The sequence below is a fragment of the Cygnus atratus genome, chromosome 1, assembly GCF_013377495.2.
Source record: "Cygnus atratus isolate AKBS03 ecotype Queensland, Australia chromosome 1, CAtr_DNAZoo_HiC_assembly, whole genome shotgun sequence".
In the NCBI taxonomy this organism is placed as follows: Eukaryota; Metazoa; Chordata; class Aves; order Anseriformes; family Anatidae; genus Cygnus; species Cygnus atratus.
In genome coordinates, this window is record NC_066362.1 from 10096300 (window position 1) to 10119608 (window position 23309).

The 23309-nt window shown below is 37.3% G+C and overlaps 1 protein-coding gene across 1 annotated transcript in view; it reads left to right on the plus strand.

Moving 5' to 3' along the window:
- The window catches only part of PCLO (piccolo presynaptic cytomatrix protein), a 368631-nt gene extending 354040 nt beyond the window's left edge, over window positions 1-14591 (plus strand). Inside the window, exons 25-27 of the mRNA XM_050708091.1 lie at window positions 6912-7046; window positions 7666-7811; window positions 14451-14591. Of these exons, the coding sequence (XP_050564048.1) occupies window positions 6912-7046; window positions 7666-7811; window positions 14451-14591 (422 nt within the window). The remainder of the gene's footprint in view (window positions 1-6911; window positions 7047-7665; window positions 7812-14450) is intronic.
- The last annotated feature ends 8718 nt before the right edge of the window (window positions 14592-23309 follow it).

The following is a 23309-nucleotide window of genomic DNA, read 5'->3' on the forward strand; positions in this document are numbered from 1 at the left end:
ATTTATTGCAATAAGATGATGTCTTGCTTTGCTGAAGCACAGATGTCTATTGGAAGATGGACTTCTGGTTCTCAAGATAGTGTTAAAAGAATCCTGCAGAAATCATTCTTGCTACAACAGCACTCTTTGGTAGACAGAAGATTCTGTTTGTGCAAGCTCCATGGATTGTGGGTGGAGGGAAATCTAATCACAGAATCGTAGAATTGTAGGGGTTGGAAGGGACCTCAAGAGATCATCGGGTCCAAACCCCCTGCCAAAGCAGGTTCCCTAGAGCAGGTTGCCCAGGTAGGCATCTAGACAGGCCTTGAATATCTCTAGAGAAGGAGACTCCACAACCTCCCTGGGCAGCCTGTTCCAGTGCTCCGTCACCCTTACCGTGAAGAGCTTCTTTTGCATGTTGGTGCAGAACTTCCTGTGATCCATTTTGCGGCCATAATGTTGGTATGGATCCTCATCAGCCTATTTAGATCTTCATATTTTGTCATAGGATTAGGGATCATACGCTGAAGTCCTGTTCATGTTTACATTATCAAAGCATTACATTACTCTCTTTAAAATATACCCAACTGCAGTTAATAAAACCAAAAAAATCTCAGTTAGAGAAGTGGGTGTTATTATCTCCATCTCTGAGATCAGGCACAGAGAATAAGTCTAAAATCACAGAGAACTAGTAAGAGACAGGAGATTGAACTAGGCATAGATTTTAGCCTCTCTCTAATGATTTCCCATATTTACAGTTTCCTTGCAGCTCTGTACAATTTCCTTTTTCAAATCAAGTTCTCAAGAACGCACCTTGGATTTCTTAGATTTTATGCCATGGTACTACAAATTTTAATCTTCTAAATATTATGATCATATCCTAATATAGCTAAAACCAAACAAAATGCTATTGATTTAAGCAATACAGCTACGTAAGCAGCATTTGAGTCTCTCAGTTCTGGAACACATTGTGTGTCATTACACAGTGTTAGAGATAACTATAGCTGTGCCATTTCCAGGTCACTAGATACCTATGAGACAAAAGGTGGTAAAATACTGCAAGGAAATACCCACATTCTGTCAATGAACAATACACAGAGCTCTCAGAAATTCATTAGTTTAATCTCTCAGGGTATCAAAACAGATGAAGACCTAAGGAAATGAGCTCTAAAAAATAATTCTTTATTTTTGATCATATGCCTATGATGACACAATGCTATTACTCATCTCTTCATCTCACACTGAAAGATTATGGAAATTCCGAGGTTTATTACATACACTTTCAGAATTATAAATGCAACAGGTTCAGAAGGAGCTGTATTTCACATTATACTTAAATGCTTTTAAGGCAAGTTGGGTGACAGAGTTCATTCACTTCATTTTACTAGTAGGGAACGCATACCCAAAACAAGACAAGTACCAAATACAAGTTTCCTCTGCTGTAAAAATCTGTGGAGGCTTCTTATACCCAAACCTTCCCCAGGTGAACATGCACAAAGGTGCATCATACAGTCTCATAACTGACATTCGTACTGTCACAGAATTTCCCTCCTTAGCTGATTCCCTGATGCAGATTCCTTGATTTTCATGTTGAATTATTTTAATTTTCTCCTGGGATTCCTTTTAGCACAGACCAATTTGCTCTTTCTAAGACTGACTCTGGTTCTGGAGGCAGCATGCTCATCTCTCAACAGAGTGGAGGACATGTTTGTTTCCTTGTGTTCTATAACAACTGTCAGCACTAACACAGCTAGTCCTGCACCACAAAATGCTCCATTTTCCTTTCCATTCCATATGACAGCTTCATGCTGTCCATACACCATCAAAATCAGGCTACAGTAAGAAACTAATTATCTCAGGCTCTCCCTGCCTATCATCAGAAAATTAACTTTTGTGTTCCTGGACCACAAGGCAACATGACGGTGATCAGAAGACACAGGTATAATGACAAAGCAGTGTGAATGTGTTTGGTTTTCTATAGAGGGTGCTTGTCTGCAGCAGTCAACTGCAAGATGCTGTTGTGCACCAATGTTTGGAAACCTGAGACTGCTTTCTAGGAAATACCTAGATTGCCTTCAGAAATGTGGATGTAACATGAATATTCGTAATCAGAAAGTGTAGAAATAAACCTTGCCTGCTGATCAATAATGTGCAATACTTTGCTTTCCTGTTTCCTGTGAATATACAGTACAATTTTTCAGTAGGATTTGAAGACTGGCCCTGTAAGAGCATGTTCTTTACACTCTTACACTTTAACATGCAGCCATCTCTCTAAGTGCGCACAAAGGAAAAATAGGAGGAGCAATCCTGCTAAAAGAAACCATGGCTATCTTTGCATCTCGTGTACATGCATGGTGGATAAGGCATGCTAAGCCTGTAGACTGTAGCCACAAGGTGTAGGAAAGTAAAGCTGGTTTTGGTTTATAGTTGGCTTCTTGTTCATTTTTTTGCTTGTTTTCTTTGTCATGCTTATTTTTTTCTAGCATCTCAGTTCTTCAATTGCATAATAGGATGATTGGGTTTTAAAGAACATATATAAAGAAAATCATAACTCAAAATTAACATTGCCACACTCAGGAAGCTTTTCAGAAGGAGTTTTCTGTGACTCTAAATCCTTTGGCATAAAGTGCAGGGCTCTTGCAAGCTCCAGAAGAGCATTTTCTGCCTATTTTGGAAACAATTATTGTATTATATAGTTCTTTTGGAAAGCTGAAAATTCTGGGGAGTGTTTGTATATATCTTTATTATCTCTACTATTTTATTTCTAATTCAACTACTTTTAATATTCCAAGTCACTAGACTGGAACAGAAGGAGCTTGTACTAACTTATACACCACCATGGGACAAAATATCTGTTTACATATTTTCTTAATCCTGTTTTCTGGCCATCTGGCATCCATTCAGCAAATAACTCTAGCAGATGCTCATCATGTAGCAGCATTTAGACATCTTTTATTTAAATTTCCAAGTTTAACCTACTTACCCTTGGTCCATCTATGCTGATAGACATAGTCAATCTCAGAAGGCAATTCAACTTATTTTAAGATAAATGTGTAAATCAGCTCAGACATTTAAATTTAGACAATTGAACCAGACAAAATTCATGCCAGTGAAATTTACCTGGTCATTTAAATGTATTGCTGAATGAGCCTTGATAACATGGACCAATGGAAGACAGCTATTTACTGCTGCCTTGGGTAATTTGGGTGGGCAGCAGGCATATGATCAAAGAGTTAGGGCAGCACAATCCATAGTAATCAATCCTTGGAAGCTGAAATTTAATTTACTATTTTTACATAATTTCAAATAGCGATGGTCAGCAGTACACAGTGATTGTCAGTGATACATCCCTTGATTTACAAAAGTAGTAATTTAAGACTAATAACAGATCTAATTAACCTTTGACAGCATGGAGTGTGATAGTTCTGCAAGAGTAACAGCTTGTTTTTCCATGCCAATGGCAAATTCAAACCTCTAAACCTCTCAAAATACCATGTAGTAATTTAGTTAATTAACCATTTTAATTGCTAATGGATTTGTATTAAGTCCCGTCCCCTAAAAAGATGTGCTCCGTCACATAAAACAAACAAACAAAACAACACCGAAATGTTTAGTCATAGCTATGTATTTAAAGATTTTTTTAGCTACTGTTAATGTGTTCCTAATGTGAACACAATACTCTGATCTTCTTACTTTAATATCAGTAAGTTTGTGTTTGATATATATGTAAAATGTAAAATATAACACAAAATCAGTTTGCATATAGACTGTCCCTGTCAATATTTGCTCCATCATATGTTTGTGTAAAGCAATTGGACTTTTTGTTTTGTTTTGTTTTTCCCTCCAGCCATTGACTGTTGGCTATATTAGAAAGTAATTTTAAAATATTTTATTATATGGTTCTTAGCCTCTGTGATAATCCTAGTTTGCACCTTTTTTTTTTTTTCCAAGCAAACAGTAATATTGAAATTTTAAATTTTTTTCCACTGTTTTAAAAAGCTATATTAGTGCTTTCATAGAAATATATTAAATGCTTTTTACACTTTAGCATTTGCTTATCATCATGCGATCATTAGCAAAATATCCACAATCAATTCTATTCATACATCAGTTATTACCGATGTTTTCTAAAATTATAGAAAAATGCAAAAGCTTACACCTGGGCACTATATCTTGAGATATTCTTACCAGTGGAATCCTCAAGGTCATCCCATTACATGACATCCCAAGAAACATCATTTCTGCTATATCAGTCAAAGTGCATTCATGTCCACCTTGGCCATCTGTGGACTCTCACAACAGCTCATAAACAGCCCTATATTAAGACTTCCCCTCATTAGTTTGTTTCTTTATATATATATATCCTTGTTAAGAATCAAATCCACAGACCAATGTAGATTTGAGTTACTCTTATGGACCTGTCAAAGGACAGATGTTGTGAAAATACATGAAAAAGAGGAAAAATGTCAAGGAATGGAACGAAGAGGAATTTCTCCTGACTATTCAAAATTCTGCTAGGATTTAAAGTGGTGGATTATTTTAGTGCAATGTATCATAAAGCTGGTGGTAAGGCTTTTTCCTTCATGCTGTGGGAGAAATGAAAATTAGTATGGAAGCGCAAGAGAGCTATCATGCTTCATGTGCTCACAGCTGGAGATCATTGTTTTCCCCATGAGGCCTAAGTAGTGCAGCAGGATTGTTTGTCGTAAAGAGTATCTGGGGATACAGAATAGTCTATGGAAAATTTCCACATACTGAGATATGGCACTGGAATTTTCAATCACATTCTAAGCATTTCTCCTTTTTTCTAGCTTTCAGAGTCACAGATAGCATCCTACCCACCTTATCTCATTTTAGGTTGAAAGCACATGTAAGTGAAGAAAAAAAAAAAGTGCTAAGGTAATCAAGAAAGATTATCAAAAAAGGTAATCAAGAAAGTATCAAATACTGTGAATAAATCTTAAAGGACAGAGAGGGAATAAGGTAAAATAAATAACCCTAGAAAATTTCCTAGGGAAGGCTGTGGTTAACTAAAGATTGCCTGAAACTGACGTTAGGTTATGCTGGAGTCTTTTCAAAGTCAATCATTGGAGTCAGTGCAGGAATCGATACTGATCAAAAAGCCATACTTATGCAGCATCTTTCAGTCAGATATGTCACAGTGTTATTTAATAGTTTATCCACAGTGTAGAGGATTTTATATTTATTTATTTATTTTCCTCTATCTGTTTCCAGTCATTCAAAATCCACAGTTTAGCCAAACTAAACCCATTAGGCACTCAGCATTTTCCAAAGCAAGGACATTAAAACTTGATGACACACCTGATGGAACCAATTAACAAAAAACAGAGACATTTTTAGCCTTTCCTTCTTTGATCCCAATGATTTTTGTTGCTACCACCAAAAGCTGCAGACTCTGTTCTCTTTGCACAAGCACGTAACAGAAAGCAAGATCCTACCACTGCATGTTCAAACATATAGGAAGGGTTTTTGAAATTTTAAATATAATGAAAGAATCACTTGCCTACTAAAAGGTCCTCTTCCACCTTATAGACTATTGGTGAAACATTGATCCAGCTGAAACCCAATTGCAAATTTGTTATTGACTGTAACTAAGTCAGATTCCAGCTTCAATTTGTGAGGAAGGTTGAGGGGCCATGTTGTAGCTGTGATTATTTGTAATTAATTCTTCTTCATGATCCCCCAAAATATAGAGGAAAAACAACAGAACGTACGGTTGTTCATGGACATTTGTGAAATAGCACCTGGATTCTTTAGAGAGAGATTATTTAAATTTGGTTATACATTTCAGATGCATGCAAGTAATCTCTAAATGTTGCCTGGTAGCTTTCTACTCTTTAAGAGAGAAGGTTCTTCAGATGTATCAAAATTATTTAATTTCTTCAGAATTGCTTTGCTCCTTGCAACATCTTGGCACCAGCCTCTAGAATTTCCTGGTAATGTGTTAAATCTTCAGCATGTTGTCACCAGAAACTAGATCCCAAAGACTTCCAGAAGCTTGACTGTTTTTCTGCTAATGTCTAAAGAGAAGAGGAAGGTGAAAAAATATTTTACAGTAGCAGAAATATAGATATAGAAGCACAGACGCTATTATGGCATGATGCTATTATGGATGGCATTGTGGTGAGGACTTGGGCTCTGCTTGTACCACTGCAGTCAGTTAGAGTATGTAGCCCTAGTGTGCTCTGTCTGGCCTTGATACAGTCTTGTAGGGGAAAGGCAAAACAGCTCTGCCTAAATTTCATTCTGTGCCTTATCTCCATCTCTGGACTGATTTAGAGAAAAATCCAGACACTGTAGAAACAATGGGCTTGTATTTCTGCCCCCATAAGTAAAGAAATCAGTTACTTTTAAAGGTCACAGTGAGTACTTTCCTTTAAATTATGTAAATAATATTGCTCCATACAAGGAAGAAGGTGAAATGCTAACTTCACCAATGTCTTAATTCATTGCCTTTCAGAATCTTACTTTTCAGCACCCTATTAAACATTGTTTGTTTGTTTTAAAAATGAGATAACTTCTGAATCTTGTAGTAAAGTCTTCTGAAAAGGTGATTTGTAGTGATCATTACATGACTTGTTATGACTTCCAGTGAAATTTATATTCTTTTGAACAAAGCTCCTCCGAAGCAAATACACTCTGAAGCATATAATCTGTTTATGCAAGTGTACTGCATGTATCTACAATTTGTTCATCCTAGCAAAACATTATCCTTAATACTCCTGAATACCCCTAAATATTATAATCTGTCCTAAAACAAACAAACAAACCAAACCAAACCAAAAATGGAGAAAAAAAAATCAAAACCCAAACCAGCAACAAAACAGAAATTTTTACTTCTTTTCACATTATTTAAGGTACATTCATTTTTCGTTTATTTTAATGAGACTTTTTTTTTCCTGCTCTTCCAGGTAAAACACAGGTTATGGGTGAAATCAAGATTGCATTAAAAAAGGAAATGAAGACAGATGGAGAACAGCTGATAGTAGAAATCCTTCAGTGCAGAAATATCACATACAAATTTAAATCTCCAGATCATCTACCAGGTATTACAAAGAAACCAACTTCACAATACTATTAAAACATTAAGTAGGATGTATCTGAAGTCTTTTAACAACACCATTAAAATGGGAAAGAAAATTGCTTCCTAATCAGTATGATATATTCTATAGGATATCTTTTGAAGTGTTCTTTGCTCCTATGAATAACTTTAATGAAAGTAAAATCATTTCATAGAAGCAAATTAACTCTCAGAAGTTAATCTGCTTTTTAATGTACTTCTGATTGTTAAAAATTAATCCTTTTTTAACTTCAAGAAAAATGATAACACCTCAGGTTATAAAAGAACAATGATATTTAGTGAAAATTTTGGTGAAAAAGCTTACTAAAAACTAAAACCTTAGGTTCATAATAATATTTTCATACACACATGAAGACATCAAGTTATTTTTTCTTTTTATGACAATGTTGTAATCACAAAGTAATTTCCTTGGATTTAGTAGGGTAGTTCCATTTTTAAACAATGTGAATGAGACCAGAACATGGCTCTGTAGAGTACCTTGTTCTGTTTCTTCTCAATATTCCCCCTGCACTGAAATCATTAACAAAAAAGTTTATTTAGAAGGTTTTGTATTTAACTTGTTGAATTGCTGTTGAATTCCACAGACCTGTATGTGAAGCTGTATGTTGTCAACATCTCTACACAAAAGAGAGTAATTAAGAAGAAAACCAGAGTATGCAGGCATGACCGAGAGCCTTCGTTCAATGAAACATTTAGATTTAGTTTGAGTCCTGCTGGGCATTCTCTTCAGGTAATTCTGCATCTTATTAAAACCTAATTTTGTTTGTTGTCCATGCTGTGTTATGGGCATTTGATATCAATTTTCTATTCCAGTTGTCTATTGAAAAGAGAAAATTACATAGGAAATAACACAATTATGTAATAATGAGAATATGGAGATGCAGGAGACTTAATATGATTATTTAATCCATCACCCCCCACACTAAGGAAGAATATTTATAGACCAAATCTGAAAGTTTAAGGTTTAACCTGTTCTTAAAATCCCGTAGAGACGGAAATTATACACGTCTTCCAAAAAATATTTTTCTATATATTTGGGAAGTTTAGTGTATTATCTAACTTAAATATGCCCTATTTTTAATCAAGATTAGTTATCCTTAAGTATCCTCTAAGACCACACAGGACAATGGATAACCGCTCTTTCTATTAAAAAAAAAAAAAAAAGTCTACATACAGAAAGGTTGTTATATTTCTCCTCTCTTTTTCTAGACTAAATAATCCAGATTTCTTAGATATGTCTGTTGCTTAAATAAATTTTTTCATTCTTTCATCATCTTCTTTAAAGGTTGTGATGCCTAGAATCAGACACAATAATCATAAATTCAGCCATTGTAGAATCACAGATTATGCCAAGAAAATATTCCCTGTGTATGTTTGTAAAGGGGATTTTGGTCTGTGTATTTCTATTTTTCATCTGTGGTACATCAAATTATTTTATTATTTTATTTTATTTCATTTTATTTATTTTATTTTTTATTTCTTTAGGTGGGAATTCAGGAATAGTGCTTCTTCTGTTAAGGCAGATTTGATCACTTGGTTATATATGGTTATTTGGAGGGGTAGGATTCACTTTATCTACTTTCATGAACTTTCACATGAGTAGGTAGCTAAACCAATTACTCAGGCTTCATCTAGTCAGTGGAGATGATGGACAATTCTAGTGGTATCTGCGTGCTAATCTTAAAAGCAAATGGAGGGAATGATTGGGTGTACCAGCATCTGCCAGATATACCTTTAAATCTGGATGACTGACTTAAACAAGACGAGTAGGTTTTGATTACTAACCTTAGATTGGATATCTATATGCCTACATTATGCTTATTGGTTGCATTGTTAAAATTAAAACTAAAATGGAAGTTGCTTAGAAAAAGACGCCAGCAAAAACAGATGCTGTTTTCCCTGCGTTAAGGCATTCTGAAATGCTTGTTGATTAAATAGATTAAGTATATGTATTAAAGATGTTATATGTTAAATGGGAAAATCCGGGGTGATCAATAAAGTCTTGTCAAAATTTAAGAGCTAACATTCCTGTAAAAACTATGCTTCCAGTGGTAGTTCAAAGGATTGAACCCAATAAAGAAGAACCCACAGAGTCCTGTGGGAAAATGAGCCATCAAATTGTTAAGGAGTAAGGGATACCAGGAAGGTAGTCATAGGAACAATCAGCCTGAGATTTAGCAACATTTCCTCAGAAGCATTTTGATACGCACTGATGCTGCATACTTTACCTTAAAAAAAAAAAAAAAAAGAAAGTCTTTCTATTTTTCATTGTCTTTTACATAACTGTCATGGAAATTCACTTTCCCTGTCCCTGAGTACAGAACTGACAGAACTGGATGGTCTCAAGAAAAACTAGCAAACAGCAAGTTTAAAACAAGATGTTACTTCTTCATGCAGCTCGGAGTCTAAGCTGTAAAATCTGTCACAATAGGCTATTGTGGATGCTAAATGTTTTCATGAAAAAAGTACCTGGAGAAAATGACTGGACAAATTCATGGGAAAAATTTGTGGTAGACTATTAATACAAACATGCTACTTCTGAGTCAGGAAGTCAATGATCCACAGAACGTAGTGGGTATCTTGAGAATGTTCCACTACATGATTGTTCTTCTGCTGTGCATACGCAGTGTACTGCCTTGTACACTTTTTGGAAGCAGAACACTTGCCTGGAGAGATCTTTGGTCTGACTCAGTACATCTGTTTTTATATATTCATCATGCCTATCAGTCAATCTGTTCCTACTGGAAAGCATGAAACTGGCTGATTTGAATGCTGAATTTGAGAGTGATGAATATATAGGGTCAAAGAGATGGACATTGTCAAAAGAGATTTGGACAAGAAGAAAAGGAAACCAAAACAGAATGTACAGAACAAAAATGGAGCTAGGAGCTAGGGGAAGAAAATAACACAAGGGAGAGGGAATAAGAGGAAACCGAACATGGTAATCATATAAAGAACATTGTGAAGAGAGATGAGAATCAGCTACAGGTCTGCACTCCAAAAATCAGTAGAGAGATAAAGAAAAAAAAAAAAAAAGGGGGGTGGGGAGAGAAAAAAGAAGCTAGACTTGGCTGGTCAAGAGTATTGGGAATAAGAAAACAAAAAATCATCTGAGCATTAGAAATTGAGACTAGCTCAATCAGGATAACAAGGCTGGAATTTAAAGCCTGGAGCAGGAAAGAAACAATGCTGAGGGAAGAAACAAGCTAAAGAAGGCAGATTTTAGGGATCCAGCTGGGAGGAATGGAGAAAAGAATCAAGGACAGAAGTGACAGAAAATTTCTGTTAGAAATTTTTTCTGTCCCAAAAGTGTTGATGTGACAGAATCAAAACATTCTGCAGAAAACATTTTGACAGGTTTCAGACAGGCATTTGCCTCAGCCCCTGGCAGCTCACTTTCTTGATTTCCCTGTTCCTTGGCAACCCACCTGGGACCCTTCTGGAAAGCACTGGGCTCTTGGCTGCTTTGCCTTATTCCTAGCTGGCTCCTGGCTGACTAGCTGGCTGCAATTAGAAATACAGAATGTTCTATGTGATGGTAATCAAAAAAGCCCAGAAGAATGTTTTTCACAGATGTTTTGCCAGCTTCTGGGCCATCCACACTTTCAGGAGACACTGAACCAAGTGACATAGAAAGCCGCTAGTAAAAGACACAGCTACCTGGTTTCCCCAGAGACGGGCTTTCTGATGATTGCAGCGGGGTTCTCTAATAGTTCTGTGCCTATTGCTCCCTTATTTGGTCCTCCCCCATCAAACCTGTTGACTGAGACACATGGAGGTGTCCAAGCTGTCCAGATAAGTATCTTATGTGCCAATTGATATTAAAACTGGCCAGTGAACTGGGAAACTCATCCAGGAAAATGACTGTAAATTTATTTCTCCCTCTTTCTTTTTTCTTTTTTTCTTTTTTCTCTATTTCTTTTTTCTTTCTTTCTTTCTTTTTTTTTTTTTTCTGTTGTAAAGTTTGCAATTTTTTACTTTGTTTCCCAAATCAGAATGAAAAATGTTCAGAAATGTTAATATTCTTGATTACTGGAAACTCTAGCTCTACTGTTCTGTTAAATGTCTATGTGCTGTATGGTCTTCAAAATCTCTGTGGAGTACAAATTTCTTCAGTTCTGCCATTCTTCTGCTGTTAGCCTAGATCTGTGAAACCAAGCAACAAAATGCCCCATTTTCTCTTCTGCTGGTTCACATGGAGGGTGATAGCTTCCTACTGTTATCAGTTACCTCAGTTGCTCATTGCCTGAGCTCTGCTCAGTGACTGTGAATATTACTAACCTGCTTAGCATGGAAATCCATTTTTTAATAAGTTCTTTTTCTTTTTGGAAACCAGTTGATAAAATATAAATGTATTGAGATTGTTAATTTGGTTAATCAAAAATTAAGAAATGCTAGAAATTATCTGATTGATAACTCACCCCTCTGAAGCATATCTATTATTAAATGTATTCCTTCCAGAAACACCTAAAAGGAACCTATAAATCCAAAGAATTAATCAGGTCATAGAATCATAGAATCACTTAGGTTGGAAAAGACCTCTAAGATCATCTAGTCCAACTGCTAACCTAGCACTGCCAACTCTACCACTACACCCCATCCCTAAGCACCACATCTGCACATCTTTTGAAGACTTCCAGGGATGGTGACTCAACCATGTCCTTGGGCAGCCTGTTCCAATGCTTCACAACCCTTTCAGTGAAGAAACTTTTCCTAATATCCAACCTAAACCTCCCCTGGAGCAACTTGAAGCCATTTCCTCTTGTCCTACTGCTAGTTGCTTGGGAGAAGAGACTGACACACATCACCACAGCTTACTTTTAGAGAGTGATAAGGTCTCTCCTGAACCTCCTTTTCTCTAGGCTAAATAACCCCGGTTCCTTCAGCCACTCCTCATAAGGCTTGTTCTCCAGACTCTTCATCAGCTTCGTTGCCCTTCTTTGGACATGATCTAGCACCTCGATGTCCTTCTTGTAGTGAGGGGCCCCAAACTGAACACAGTATTCAAGATGCAGCTTCACCAGAGCTGAGTACAAGGGAACAATCGTTTCCCTAGTCCTGCTGTCCACACTATTTCTCATACAAGCCAGGATGCCATTGGCCTTCTTGGTGACCTGGGCACACTGCTGGTTCGTATTCAACCAACTATCGGTCAATAACCCCAGGTCTCGTTCTGCCAGGCAGCTTTCCAGCCACTCTTCCCCCAGCCTGTAGCGTTGCATTAGGGTTGTTTTGCCTCAAGTGCAGGACCTGTTATTTGGCCTCGATGAACCACATACAGTTGGCCTCAGGCCATCAATCCAGTCTATCCATATCCCTCTACAGAGCTTTCCTACTCTCAAGCAGATCAACACTCCCGCCCAACTTGGTGTTGTTTGCAAACTTACCGAGGGTGCACTTGACCTCTACATTCAGATAACTAATAAAGATATTAAAGAGAACTGGCCTCAGTACTGAGCTCTGGGGGATGCCACTTGTGACCAGCTGCCAACTCTATCTACTTCCATTCACTACAACACTTTTGACCCAGCCACCCAGCCAGTTTTTATCCAGTGAAACGAATGCCCATCCGAGCCATGAGCAGCCAGTTTCTTCAGGAGAATACTGTGGGAAATAGTGCCAAATACTTTACTAAAGTCTAGGTACATAACACCCACAGACTTTCCCTCGTCCACTAGGTGGGTCACCTTGTCACAAAAAGAGATCAGGTTAGTCAAGCAGGAACTCCCTTTCATAAACCCATGCTGACTAGGCCTGATCACCTGTTTTTCACAGAATCACAGAATCATTAAGTTGGAAGAGACCTCCAGGATCATCTAGTCCAACCTCTGACCTAACACTAACAAGTCCTCCACTAAACCATAACACTAAACTCTACATCTAAACATCTTTTCAAGACCTCCAGGGATGGTGACTCAACCACTTCCCTGGGCAGCCCATTCCAATGCCTAACAACCCTTTCGGTAAAGAAGTTTTTCCTAATATCCAACCTAAACCTCCCCTGGCGCAACTTTAGCCCATTCCCCCTCATCCTATCACTGGGCAGGTGGGAGAATAGACCAATCCCCACCTCGCTACAGCCTCCTTTAAGGTACCTGTGTAGAGCGATAAGGTCACCCCTGAGCCTCCTCTTCTCCAGGCTAAACAAGCCCAGCTCCCTCAGCTGCTCCTTGTAAGACCTGTTCTCCAGACCCCTCACCAGCTTCGTTGCCCTTCTCTGGACACACTTGAGCACCTCGATGTCCTTCCCAAACTGGACTGGGACAAAGGGGCCCAAAACTGAACACAATACTCGAGGTGCAGCCTCACAAGAGCCAATTACAGGGGGACAATCACTTCCCTAGTCCTGCTGGCCACACTGTTTCTGTTTTCCCGTATGTACAATGTAACGGCACTCAAGATGATCTGCTTCATGACCTTCCCTGACACTGAGGTCAGACTGACAAGCTTGTAGTTCCCCCAGAGAAGATGGCTGTTGATTGTATGACATTAAACTGCTTAGCTGGAAAAAATGGTGCCTGAATGATAATCTGGGAGAGTCTTGAACACCCCATTTGCATAGCTCATGCAAGTTCCCTGGTCTAATACTTTCCCTTCCCACTCTGTGTGGCTGAGGCGTCATGTAATCAATACTGTGGCTCTCAGTAGAGACACAGAATCATAGAACTCAGAATCACAGAATCATAGAGTCATAGAAAGGCTTGGGTTGAAAGGGACCTTAAAAATCATTTAGTTCCACACACCCCACCTCTGCCATGGACAGGAATGCCACCCTCTAGATCAGGTTGCCCAGGGCCTCATCCAACCTGGTCTTGAACACCTGCAGGCATGGAGCATCAACAACTTCTCTGGGCATCCCTGCACATAGCAGGGATGAGATTCCAGAGCAACTCTAAGTTTTAGTTTAGATGTCTTACTCACATCAGAAGCCAAAACTCTGGACTTTCTCACACGCTATTCTGCTTTGAGTTATAGTTTATATATAACGCACCCTCTAACATCCATGAACTTAAAAGGGATGGTACAATGGCTGCAAAAAGCTTTAACCTGTAACTTAATACTTGACCTCACGTTTGTCTTTGGCAACCAGCAAATGAACAAATTGCTCACTAGAGTTAAAGACTGTCATCTTCTAGTTGCTACATCCCATGACAATAAAACAGAAGAAGGGGAAAGTCCAATTTTCATTGGGTTTCCTTTCTGTTGGGAAGTTGACTGTACATGAAACGTTGTGGTCAGTGTTTGTATCCTCTTCTGTGGTACCAAAACAGAGCTTAGTATTTCTGAATCTTTCATGTTTGCCAACAAATACAGCATGTTACTATGCACACTAATAACTATATATTTTTAATTATTATTATTTTCCCAGATTCTGCTTGTCTCCAATGGAGGGAAGTTTATGAAAAAGACACTGATTGGGGAAGCTTATATCTGGCTTGACAAAGTGGATCTAAGGAAAAGAATAGTAAACTGGCACAAACTGTTGGTCAGCTCTACACAAGCACACTGAGCAGAGCTGTTGGGGCACAAAACCTTCAGTGTCTGCTATAAACAGCATCACTCCAAGACTATAGTTTGATATCATTGTATTTAGCTAGTCTTTCAGAATACAAAGTAGAAAAGAGCAGTCTCTGGGCTACATAGCACACTTAAATGAGGGCTAGTACACTTGTTTTGCTGTAAGAGACAGCAAAGTAAAAAACAAAAACAACAACAACAACAACAAAAACTCAGCCCAGAAGCTAAAGTGAGGCTGTTTGATATGAAGACTGCTATGAGGGCTCTCTGTTGTTGGACTCTTTGTGAAGAGAGTAACTGTGAAGGAAATAATGAAGGCTGGAAGGCAGGTGTTAATGTAGAGTTCAGCTGCAGCTGGAGGTAGTGTGATGGAAAGAGCAGTCTGGTTTTCTGTGCAACTAGAAGGAGATCATTTTATGCAAAAGCACCTGGGGTGACTGACTTTCCAAATCTCACTTATCAGAAGTGCAAACTTGTTCCTCTGCACTTAGGATCTCTGATAATTTGCTGTAGTGAGATTATGCCACTTGACACAAACTGCTAGGTGTTTGTAAGAGTGGTAATGTTATTTTATGTTCCTTCTTTCCTTCTTTCTTTTTCCTTTAAGTACTACGTTGTGGAGAATTAGACCCGATTGTTTCATATGTTTCTGTATATTAATGGATATAAACCACTGTCCTAGAATGTAATGGAAAAAACTATACTAGTGGTCTATAATTTGGGATGTGGTTTTAAAGAGAAATGTCAAGGTGTAAAATGCAATACATCAGGAAGAAAAAAATCTTGTTTTGATGTCAGTGTCACCGTACTTCACCTTCCCAGCAGCTTTAACAAAGTTTGGAATTGAGGAGATTTAAGCACTGGGGACTAGCACAACTATTTCAAGTAGTTCTTCTATTTTTCAGCAATCAGTCTTATTCCAAACCTGTACAGAGATAATGAACTCTAGACTATCCTATAGGCAGTTTGGAGCAGTAGACCCACTGTGCTCTGTATCAACATTGCCTCAAATCTAAGGAAAGAGATACAAGGACAGTTACTGCCTGGAGGCTCTTGCATTAAGGAGAGTTGAGAATATCCTCTTACTATCTCAGGTGAATATCTGAGTACTGAGTTATGAAAGAAGTAAATAGGAAGGTAACTTGTAACACTTAAGACTACCAACACTTCCACAGTCAAAGTCCCGTTTTCAGGGGTTTGCAACTGAGCAGTTAGCTCTCTTTGGACAAAAACTATTGCATGGGATGGTTTAGTCTATGTGTTACATTTTCCTTCTTACTATTTCTGGAGAAGAAAGGAGAGCTTTTTTCTTCCATTCCTGAAAGTGTAGCATTTTTTTAAAAAACAAGATTCAATATAGTATTATCCCCCTTGTTACTCAGAAGTCAGTTAATATTTCACAGTTCATTAGAGAGTGGTTTCCCTTGAAATATTACCTCATGACCTTTGCATATTTAAAAAGAAAATTACCTAAATTCTGCACTTCAGACTTTTGTTTTTCTTGACCAATAAGGACATTTTGCAAATCATTTAATGTATGTCTTCACATGTCTTCTAAATATCATTATATGTAGCACACTTCCAGAGGTTGTATGAGACCAATTGAAAATATTATTTTGGAAAATAATATATGCTTAAAAAAGCAAAAATAAGGCTCAACTCATTCAGAAGCTGGACTGGCCATGAAAAAGCCACACTAATTAATCTGGAGACACTTCCCACATGCAGTTTTTGATTTATATTTACCAACTTAAAATAACAGCATCAAAAAGGAAGATGAGAAGAAACAGAAAAAATTTAAGGATATACACAAAGAAAACTGCCATTAGCTTGTTCATAACCTTCTGGTAGCCTGCTTGACTTGCAAGCAGAACAGTCTTATCTAAATCTTATGTGATAACTTAAAAACACAACATCACTGATAGTGGAAGTGGGATGTGTGCTTTGATGTTGAATTTTATGCTTTCACCAATATATGTATACCCTACCTCTCATATATTTTAAAACAGTCATCTGGAGTTATTGTAAACATCCTACATGTTTTGATGTTGTGTATGTTTTTATAAGATGGTAAATACTTAAAAGAAAAAAAATCCCCAATCAAACCAAAAAATCGTATGTGGATATATTTGATGTGTTGCTCTTTTGGTGGGTTATTTTGCATTCCTGATGGCTATAGTGTGGGATATTTTTTTTTGTTTGCTTTGTTTTGCTTTAAAAAAAAAAAAACAGTCCAGTTTCAATTACTGTGTGAAGTACAAGCCATGAGGTGTGCAATTTTGTGCAAACTGCTGGTAATTTTGTTCTTGCTAAGATTTATTATAAAGACAGCAAGTCATGCTGGTAGTTGCTATGGAGATTTCCAGCAGGAACGAGCACTATCTCGCTGCCTTACTGGGAAGCCTGTAATCATCACTCTTAATTGAGAAAGCAGACAGGCATGCTTTGCTCTCACACACATACAAATGTGGCCAATATTTTTATAATGTAGTTGTGTTGGTTGGTATAGCTGTGGCTGTATGGAACAACTACCTTTGCCTGCTAATCAGCTGTCAGCAACTGGTTTAATTCAAGCATTATTAATTCTATGAAAAATACACAAAATGTTGCTGGATTTTGAAATGGTAGTTTTGGATCCCCATCATGAAAAGCAAAGAGTAGAGTTTGTCAGGAATGAGGCACTGCCTCAGCCAGATGCAGCAAGGATAGGGCTCTTTTGATGTCACATAGGACAGGCTAGTGACAGACCTGGGCCCATACACTCTCTCTTTTTTGAGGCAGCATCATTCAGAGGTCAGAGGATGCTTCCAAAGTGTGCCAAGTTCCTTTTTTTGACCAAATTTCTAGGTTGTACTGGAATCACACTATGCAACACAGATTCATGTTTGAATGCTTTTTTTTTTCCTTTTTTTTCTTGTTTTATGAATGAAGTCAGGAAAAACTCTCTTGTGATGTTTTTTAAAAAATTATCAAACAAGGACTATTAGTATTTTTTTACTTTTTTGTATATATCTTAGTATATTTTTTTCACTTTTTTCTCATTATTTTTTGTTTCTGTTATCTGGCCAAAAATGCTTAGATGTGGCAAGAGCTTCTATCATTTCTGAGTGATTGATTATTAATGAGTTCACACATTTCTACAGTTGCTTCAAGGATGCATGTTGCAGGGAGGCAATAGCAAAGGTATTTAAACTTTTTTATTCATAAATCTGCTGAGTCGACAGAGATTGAAGCTGCTTCTTTGTTCAAGCCCTTGTATAGTGGAAACAAATGAAAAATGAGCAGAAGCACAGTGTGTGTGTTTACAAATGACAGGGATTTCTAATGTTATCATTATTATTATGCATACAATAAGCAGCAAACAAACTTTTTTTTTTTTTTCCAGGTTAAAACTAGACATGAGAGTTTCTATGATGAATGTTGAGCTAGTTCTTTATCATTACACTCTAAAGGGATAGTATCCAGGGGCAATGAGTGCTGCTTCTTTATTATTACCCACATTTTTACATTGCATGGATCTAGTGTGGAAGAAACAAAAACCCAATCCAAACCAGCTAAAGTCAATAACAACTGTTCTGTTGACTTAAACTGGCTTTAAATCAAGACCTATGAAATATTTGAGTTATTTTTCTGGATGCTGGGTGTTTGCATGGTTAGGCTGTGGGATATGGTAGCTGGTAACCAGCTGATATTGATTCTTACTTTGAGGATGATGATGAAGAAAAAGAAGACATCTATTATATTGTACGCTAGTGTGTGCCCAATAGAGATTATTTAATTAGGATTTAGTTTCATGGAGATATCATAAAGATGTTAATAGTATTTTTTTAAATTATTATTTGAATCATAACTGACACTATTTTTAAGTACTTTATTTTCATTGCTACAATGCTGAATGTCCCAGATTCCATTATTTGAGTATATATCTAGATATGTACATACCTATGTGAATAACAGAGAAAATTTGCATTTGTGTGAGTGTAACTTATAAAGGTAATGAAACAGAGAGGAAATTTAGTGTAAGTATCCATCTACATTATATTTAAACCCTATTCGTCCATGCCTTGTGAATTTTTGATACATCTGGCATGTAGGATCTGTTGCTCTTTAAGAATACATGCTGCCTTTAGAAGGAAAACAGATGGAATAGGCAAATCCGGATACTCTCTCTTTAAGTCATAAAAAGCATTTCGATGTTTTCTACGTTTTGGTTTATTATTTTAAAAATATTAATAAGCAGATATGCTGATGAGCTCAAAAGTTATATTATATATAGATATCCATAACTCAAAATAGAAGATTTGAGAGAAAGCTGTTTTCTTAATTTGTTACCCTGTAAATAAGTACACATTTTTGTAAAACAATCTGAGTTTAAATTATTAGCTCCATCTGACATCCAAGCATGTGAATGTGTCTTATTTGATTGTATCTTATAGATGTTCAGTGATGTGCTCAGGTGCTCAACAATGGCTGACTAGCGCGTGTGCTGTCATGCTACGGACAATGTGTACAGCATACCCAATGTTTAAAAAAAATCCAAAAACACACAGAAAAAATCACAAAAACACACACAAAAAAAAGATTAGTCCTTGAAGAAATGTAATGTTTCCACAGTGAATGTTGCATGCATAGATGGCAGTTTGTTAACATTCATTTTGTTTTGAATTTTCTTTATTTTTTATTTTGCTTCCAAATTCATCAGACAAAAACAAACAAAAACAATGAATTAAAAAAAAAAAAAACAGGCTTGTTCTAAAGGTTGTAAAAACTGAAACAAAGCAGTATGAGAATTGTACAAAAATGCTTGTAAATCTGTCTCAGTTTTCACTTTATGTATAAATCCATGTCATGTTTTTGTGATTGTATACAAGATGTATCTTGAGAAATTATGCAAATTGTGCTGTATAAAGGCTGTTACTTCAGTCTGACAAATAAATATTTAAAATATCTGTTTTGGTTTATTTTCTCTAATTAACATGAAAACGTATTTTGCTGATTGAAATTTCCCATTTGCTGACTACAATATTTTTATCATAATGCTGCACACACTACCTGTATTCATCTGCTGTTCCTATTTTAGCACCAGCTCACCTCCCAGGGCAACTGCACCTCCACTGGTGTCCCACATTTCATTTTTAAATAAGGAGTGGTTAGTTCTTCAAATCCTTTCTGCAAACATGTCAGAACCACATGTAGCTTTTTAATATCTTCACCCAGCTTCACCTGTGGCTTCCTGTACAGAGAACAAATAAATGTACTGATATCAGCACAGTTACAGGAATATACAGAGTTTTGCCTCCTCACTGAGAAGAAAAGGTGAATTGAAAATGTGGCCTAACTCTGCACATTTTAAGTAGCCAGGTAGTATTAAAGGTAGTATTGGCTACCTCTTTCTGAGGAAACATTCATGGCTATGACCAACACTTAACCCCACACTGTGGAAATGCTTAGAAAAAAATTCTGACATGCTTAGAACTTCACAAGACAGAAAGACAGTTGAAATTAGCTGCCATGGAAGCTGTAGGTTTAGTTGAATGTAGCTCCAGCTTTCTGTAGCTTACAGAAAGAAAATTCAAATATCCTTTCATACACACATGGAGAATGATTAAATAATATGCTTCTTTTAAAATAATTAATAATGTTTAAAATAGAATGTATGTTTGTTCAGTTAAAGCACCCAGCAAAGTGGAGAGAATTCATGAAATAATATTTTCTTGCAGTTCTATTGTAGGGTTTAAGCTAGCAGCTATGCATGGTATATGATTGAAAATGGGGAATCAGGCAATTCATGGAATATTTTTTTAAATATAGGTTGAAATCAAAGCTTGTGTTGAGAGAAGTCACTGAAAAATATAGAGATTCATATTGGCATTCTGGTCCTTAAAACAGTTCCTCTGTTCTCAAATACTGAAATCAAATATCACATTGATACTGAGTTCATAGCATGATAAATAACGGTCTCATGCTACAAATTGTGGTAACTGAGAGGCCGGGCTGCCCCCTCGCAGCATTTCCCAGCATTGCAACTACATTTCACAGACTGATTTCATATTGCTAGAACTGCTTGAAGAGCTACTTGCAGCTTTTTATTTTTTATTTTTTAAATCAAAATAAGTCTTACTTGTTCCCATCTCTTACAATGCAGTCACATATCAAAGACATCTGCTTCTCTATTCAGTCCACCTTTATTTTCATTGTTTTCCCTTTAGGGCTTTGTTCTTAAGCTCTCTCTTTTAATAGGTTTTACAGGTTTGTCCACTCAACACAATTTTGATTCACATATATTAGTAACTCATGCATGTCTAAGCATAAGAACTTGTTCACTTATACTTACAAATTATTAAAACAGTCCCCAGAAACAAAGACCTCCAGGCACATTGTCCTGACCAAGAATCCCTGTGTACTTCGGGAGGTCTCTGCAAGGCTTTTCTTTCCAGGGACCTAAGAACTTGAGGCCTAGCAGTTCTTACTGCCCCCCAGCAATGCCAACTTGTGAAACAGTGTCCAACCCACCAGAATTCTGCAAATTCTTTAATTTTCTGCTTCCTTAGGGAGGCCAAACTCTCAGTGTCTCTAACAAGATCATGACAGCAAATATATTTTCATGTCCATCTGTAGATGTGAATTAGGAAATTCCTTCATTCCCTTTCCTGGGAGATTTTCCTGACAACCTTATGCAGAAAGAGCACCATGCATTTCTTGTAAGCCTGCTTTACAAGGACTCAAAGTTCCACAAATTTTACGTTTATCCTACTGGCCATTACAGATATTTATGAATTCAGGTCATAAAATTACCACAATAATGTAATAGAAAGTATTATCAGAGATTTCTCCAGATCTGTGACACCAGCATTTACCTCTTTTAAGCAGAAAAACAAATGTAAACAACTAAATATATAGGGGTGGTTGGCTGATTTATCTATATCAGTGTAGCTAAAATGGTATGAGAGTTTGCAGATTAGGACTAAGACACTGGAGGACCAAGAGAAGAAGGCTAATTTCTAGTTTGGACAGGCTTGCTTTTGGACAGGCTGTTTGGACATTTTACTGTGGTTACCATTTTAGAGTGGCTACTTTTCTGCCTCTTCTGAAGGATCTAGTATTGCTTGGTCCCACAGCAATCCACTTACTGTGTCAAGATTTTTAAGTGATATGTCAGATAAACTTTTTAGCACACATGAAAAATACAAAATGAAACCTTTTTCAGCATGGACTGTCAAATCTCAGAAAGTCCATGGTATCAGAATTTCAGTGTCCACAGGTGTGATAAAGACCAAAGGCACAGCCAGCAAAGTTGGGGCTGCAGAAAATATACTGGTCGGTAGGGCTTTTACTGTTCAGAGAGGTCTTGACAGTCAGGAGAAATGGACAGTGTGAATAGCATGCTCTTATAATAAAGAAAGTTAACAGTATAATAGGATGTATTATCATGAATGCAAACAGCAGGTCCCAAAGGTGTTATTTAGCAACTGTGATAATTGACTGTATTGTGTGTAGATTTAGGCTTTCCAGCAGAAGACATTGGTGTCCCTGAGTAAGGCCAACGGACTCTTCTTGGAAATAGACAGCAATAGGACAAGAGTCACCAAAAACAAGTTGCCATGAGAAATTCTGTTCAGGTATTTGGAAAAAAAAAAATAATAATCACAGTGAGGGTAATCAAATGCTAGAAGAGGCTGCCCACAGAGGTAGTCTCTCTTTGGACATATTCAAAACAGGTAAACAAGTCCCTTAATACATGTGGACTTGCTTTGAGCAAGGGGTAGGGAGTTTGACTAGATGACCTGTCACTGTCCCTTTCAAACCAAACTACTCTCTATGGTTCCAGAGTTAACGTAATAGAAAGAAATTACATCATTCTATTATCACTTAATTTTTCAATTATTCTAAGGACAGTGTCTCTGGCTTCACGGATGTCGGACTCAACAATATACGTTATATTTTAGTACGATTAATCACCAGGGTTTATTTGTTCTTGTGAAGTGAAGTGCTTCTGTACAAAGAAAGTAAACAGTGTCCCATTTTTAGCAGCAGGGCAATCCCATTTCTCTTGAGTGAAACTCACTGTTGACCAATATAAATCTTTCATATCAAAGAACTACCTATCATATTCAGTCAGATATTATCATATCCCGAGGTACATCAAGCACAGCATTACTAGCTGGTTGAGGGAAGTGATTGTCCCACTCTATTCTGCAATTGTGCAGCCTCACCTCAAGTATTATGTGCAGTCTGGGGTACCACAGTATAGGAAAGACATAAAACTATTACAGAGCATCCAAAAGAAATCTGCAAAGATGGTGAAGGGTCCAGTGGGTGATATGTATGAGCAGTAGCTGCAGTCACTTGGATTGTTCAGCCTAGAGAAGAGGAGACTGAGGGGAGGCCTCATGGCGGCCTACAGCTTCCTCATAAGGGCAGTGGAGAGGCAGGAGCTGAGCTCTGGTCTCTGGGGACAGCAACAGTACCCAAGAGAATGGCATAGAGCTGGGAGAGGGGAGGGTCAGGCTGGGTGTTAGGAAAAGGTTCTACACTGAGAGGGTTGTTGGGCACTGGAACAGGCTCCCTAGGAAAGTGGTCACAGCACAGAATTCAAGAAGCATTTGGACAACACTCTCAGACATACTGTCTGATTTTTGGGTGGTCCTCTGTGGAGCCAGGAGTTGGACTTAATGATCCTTGTGGATCTCTTCCAACCCAGAATATTCTA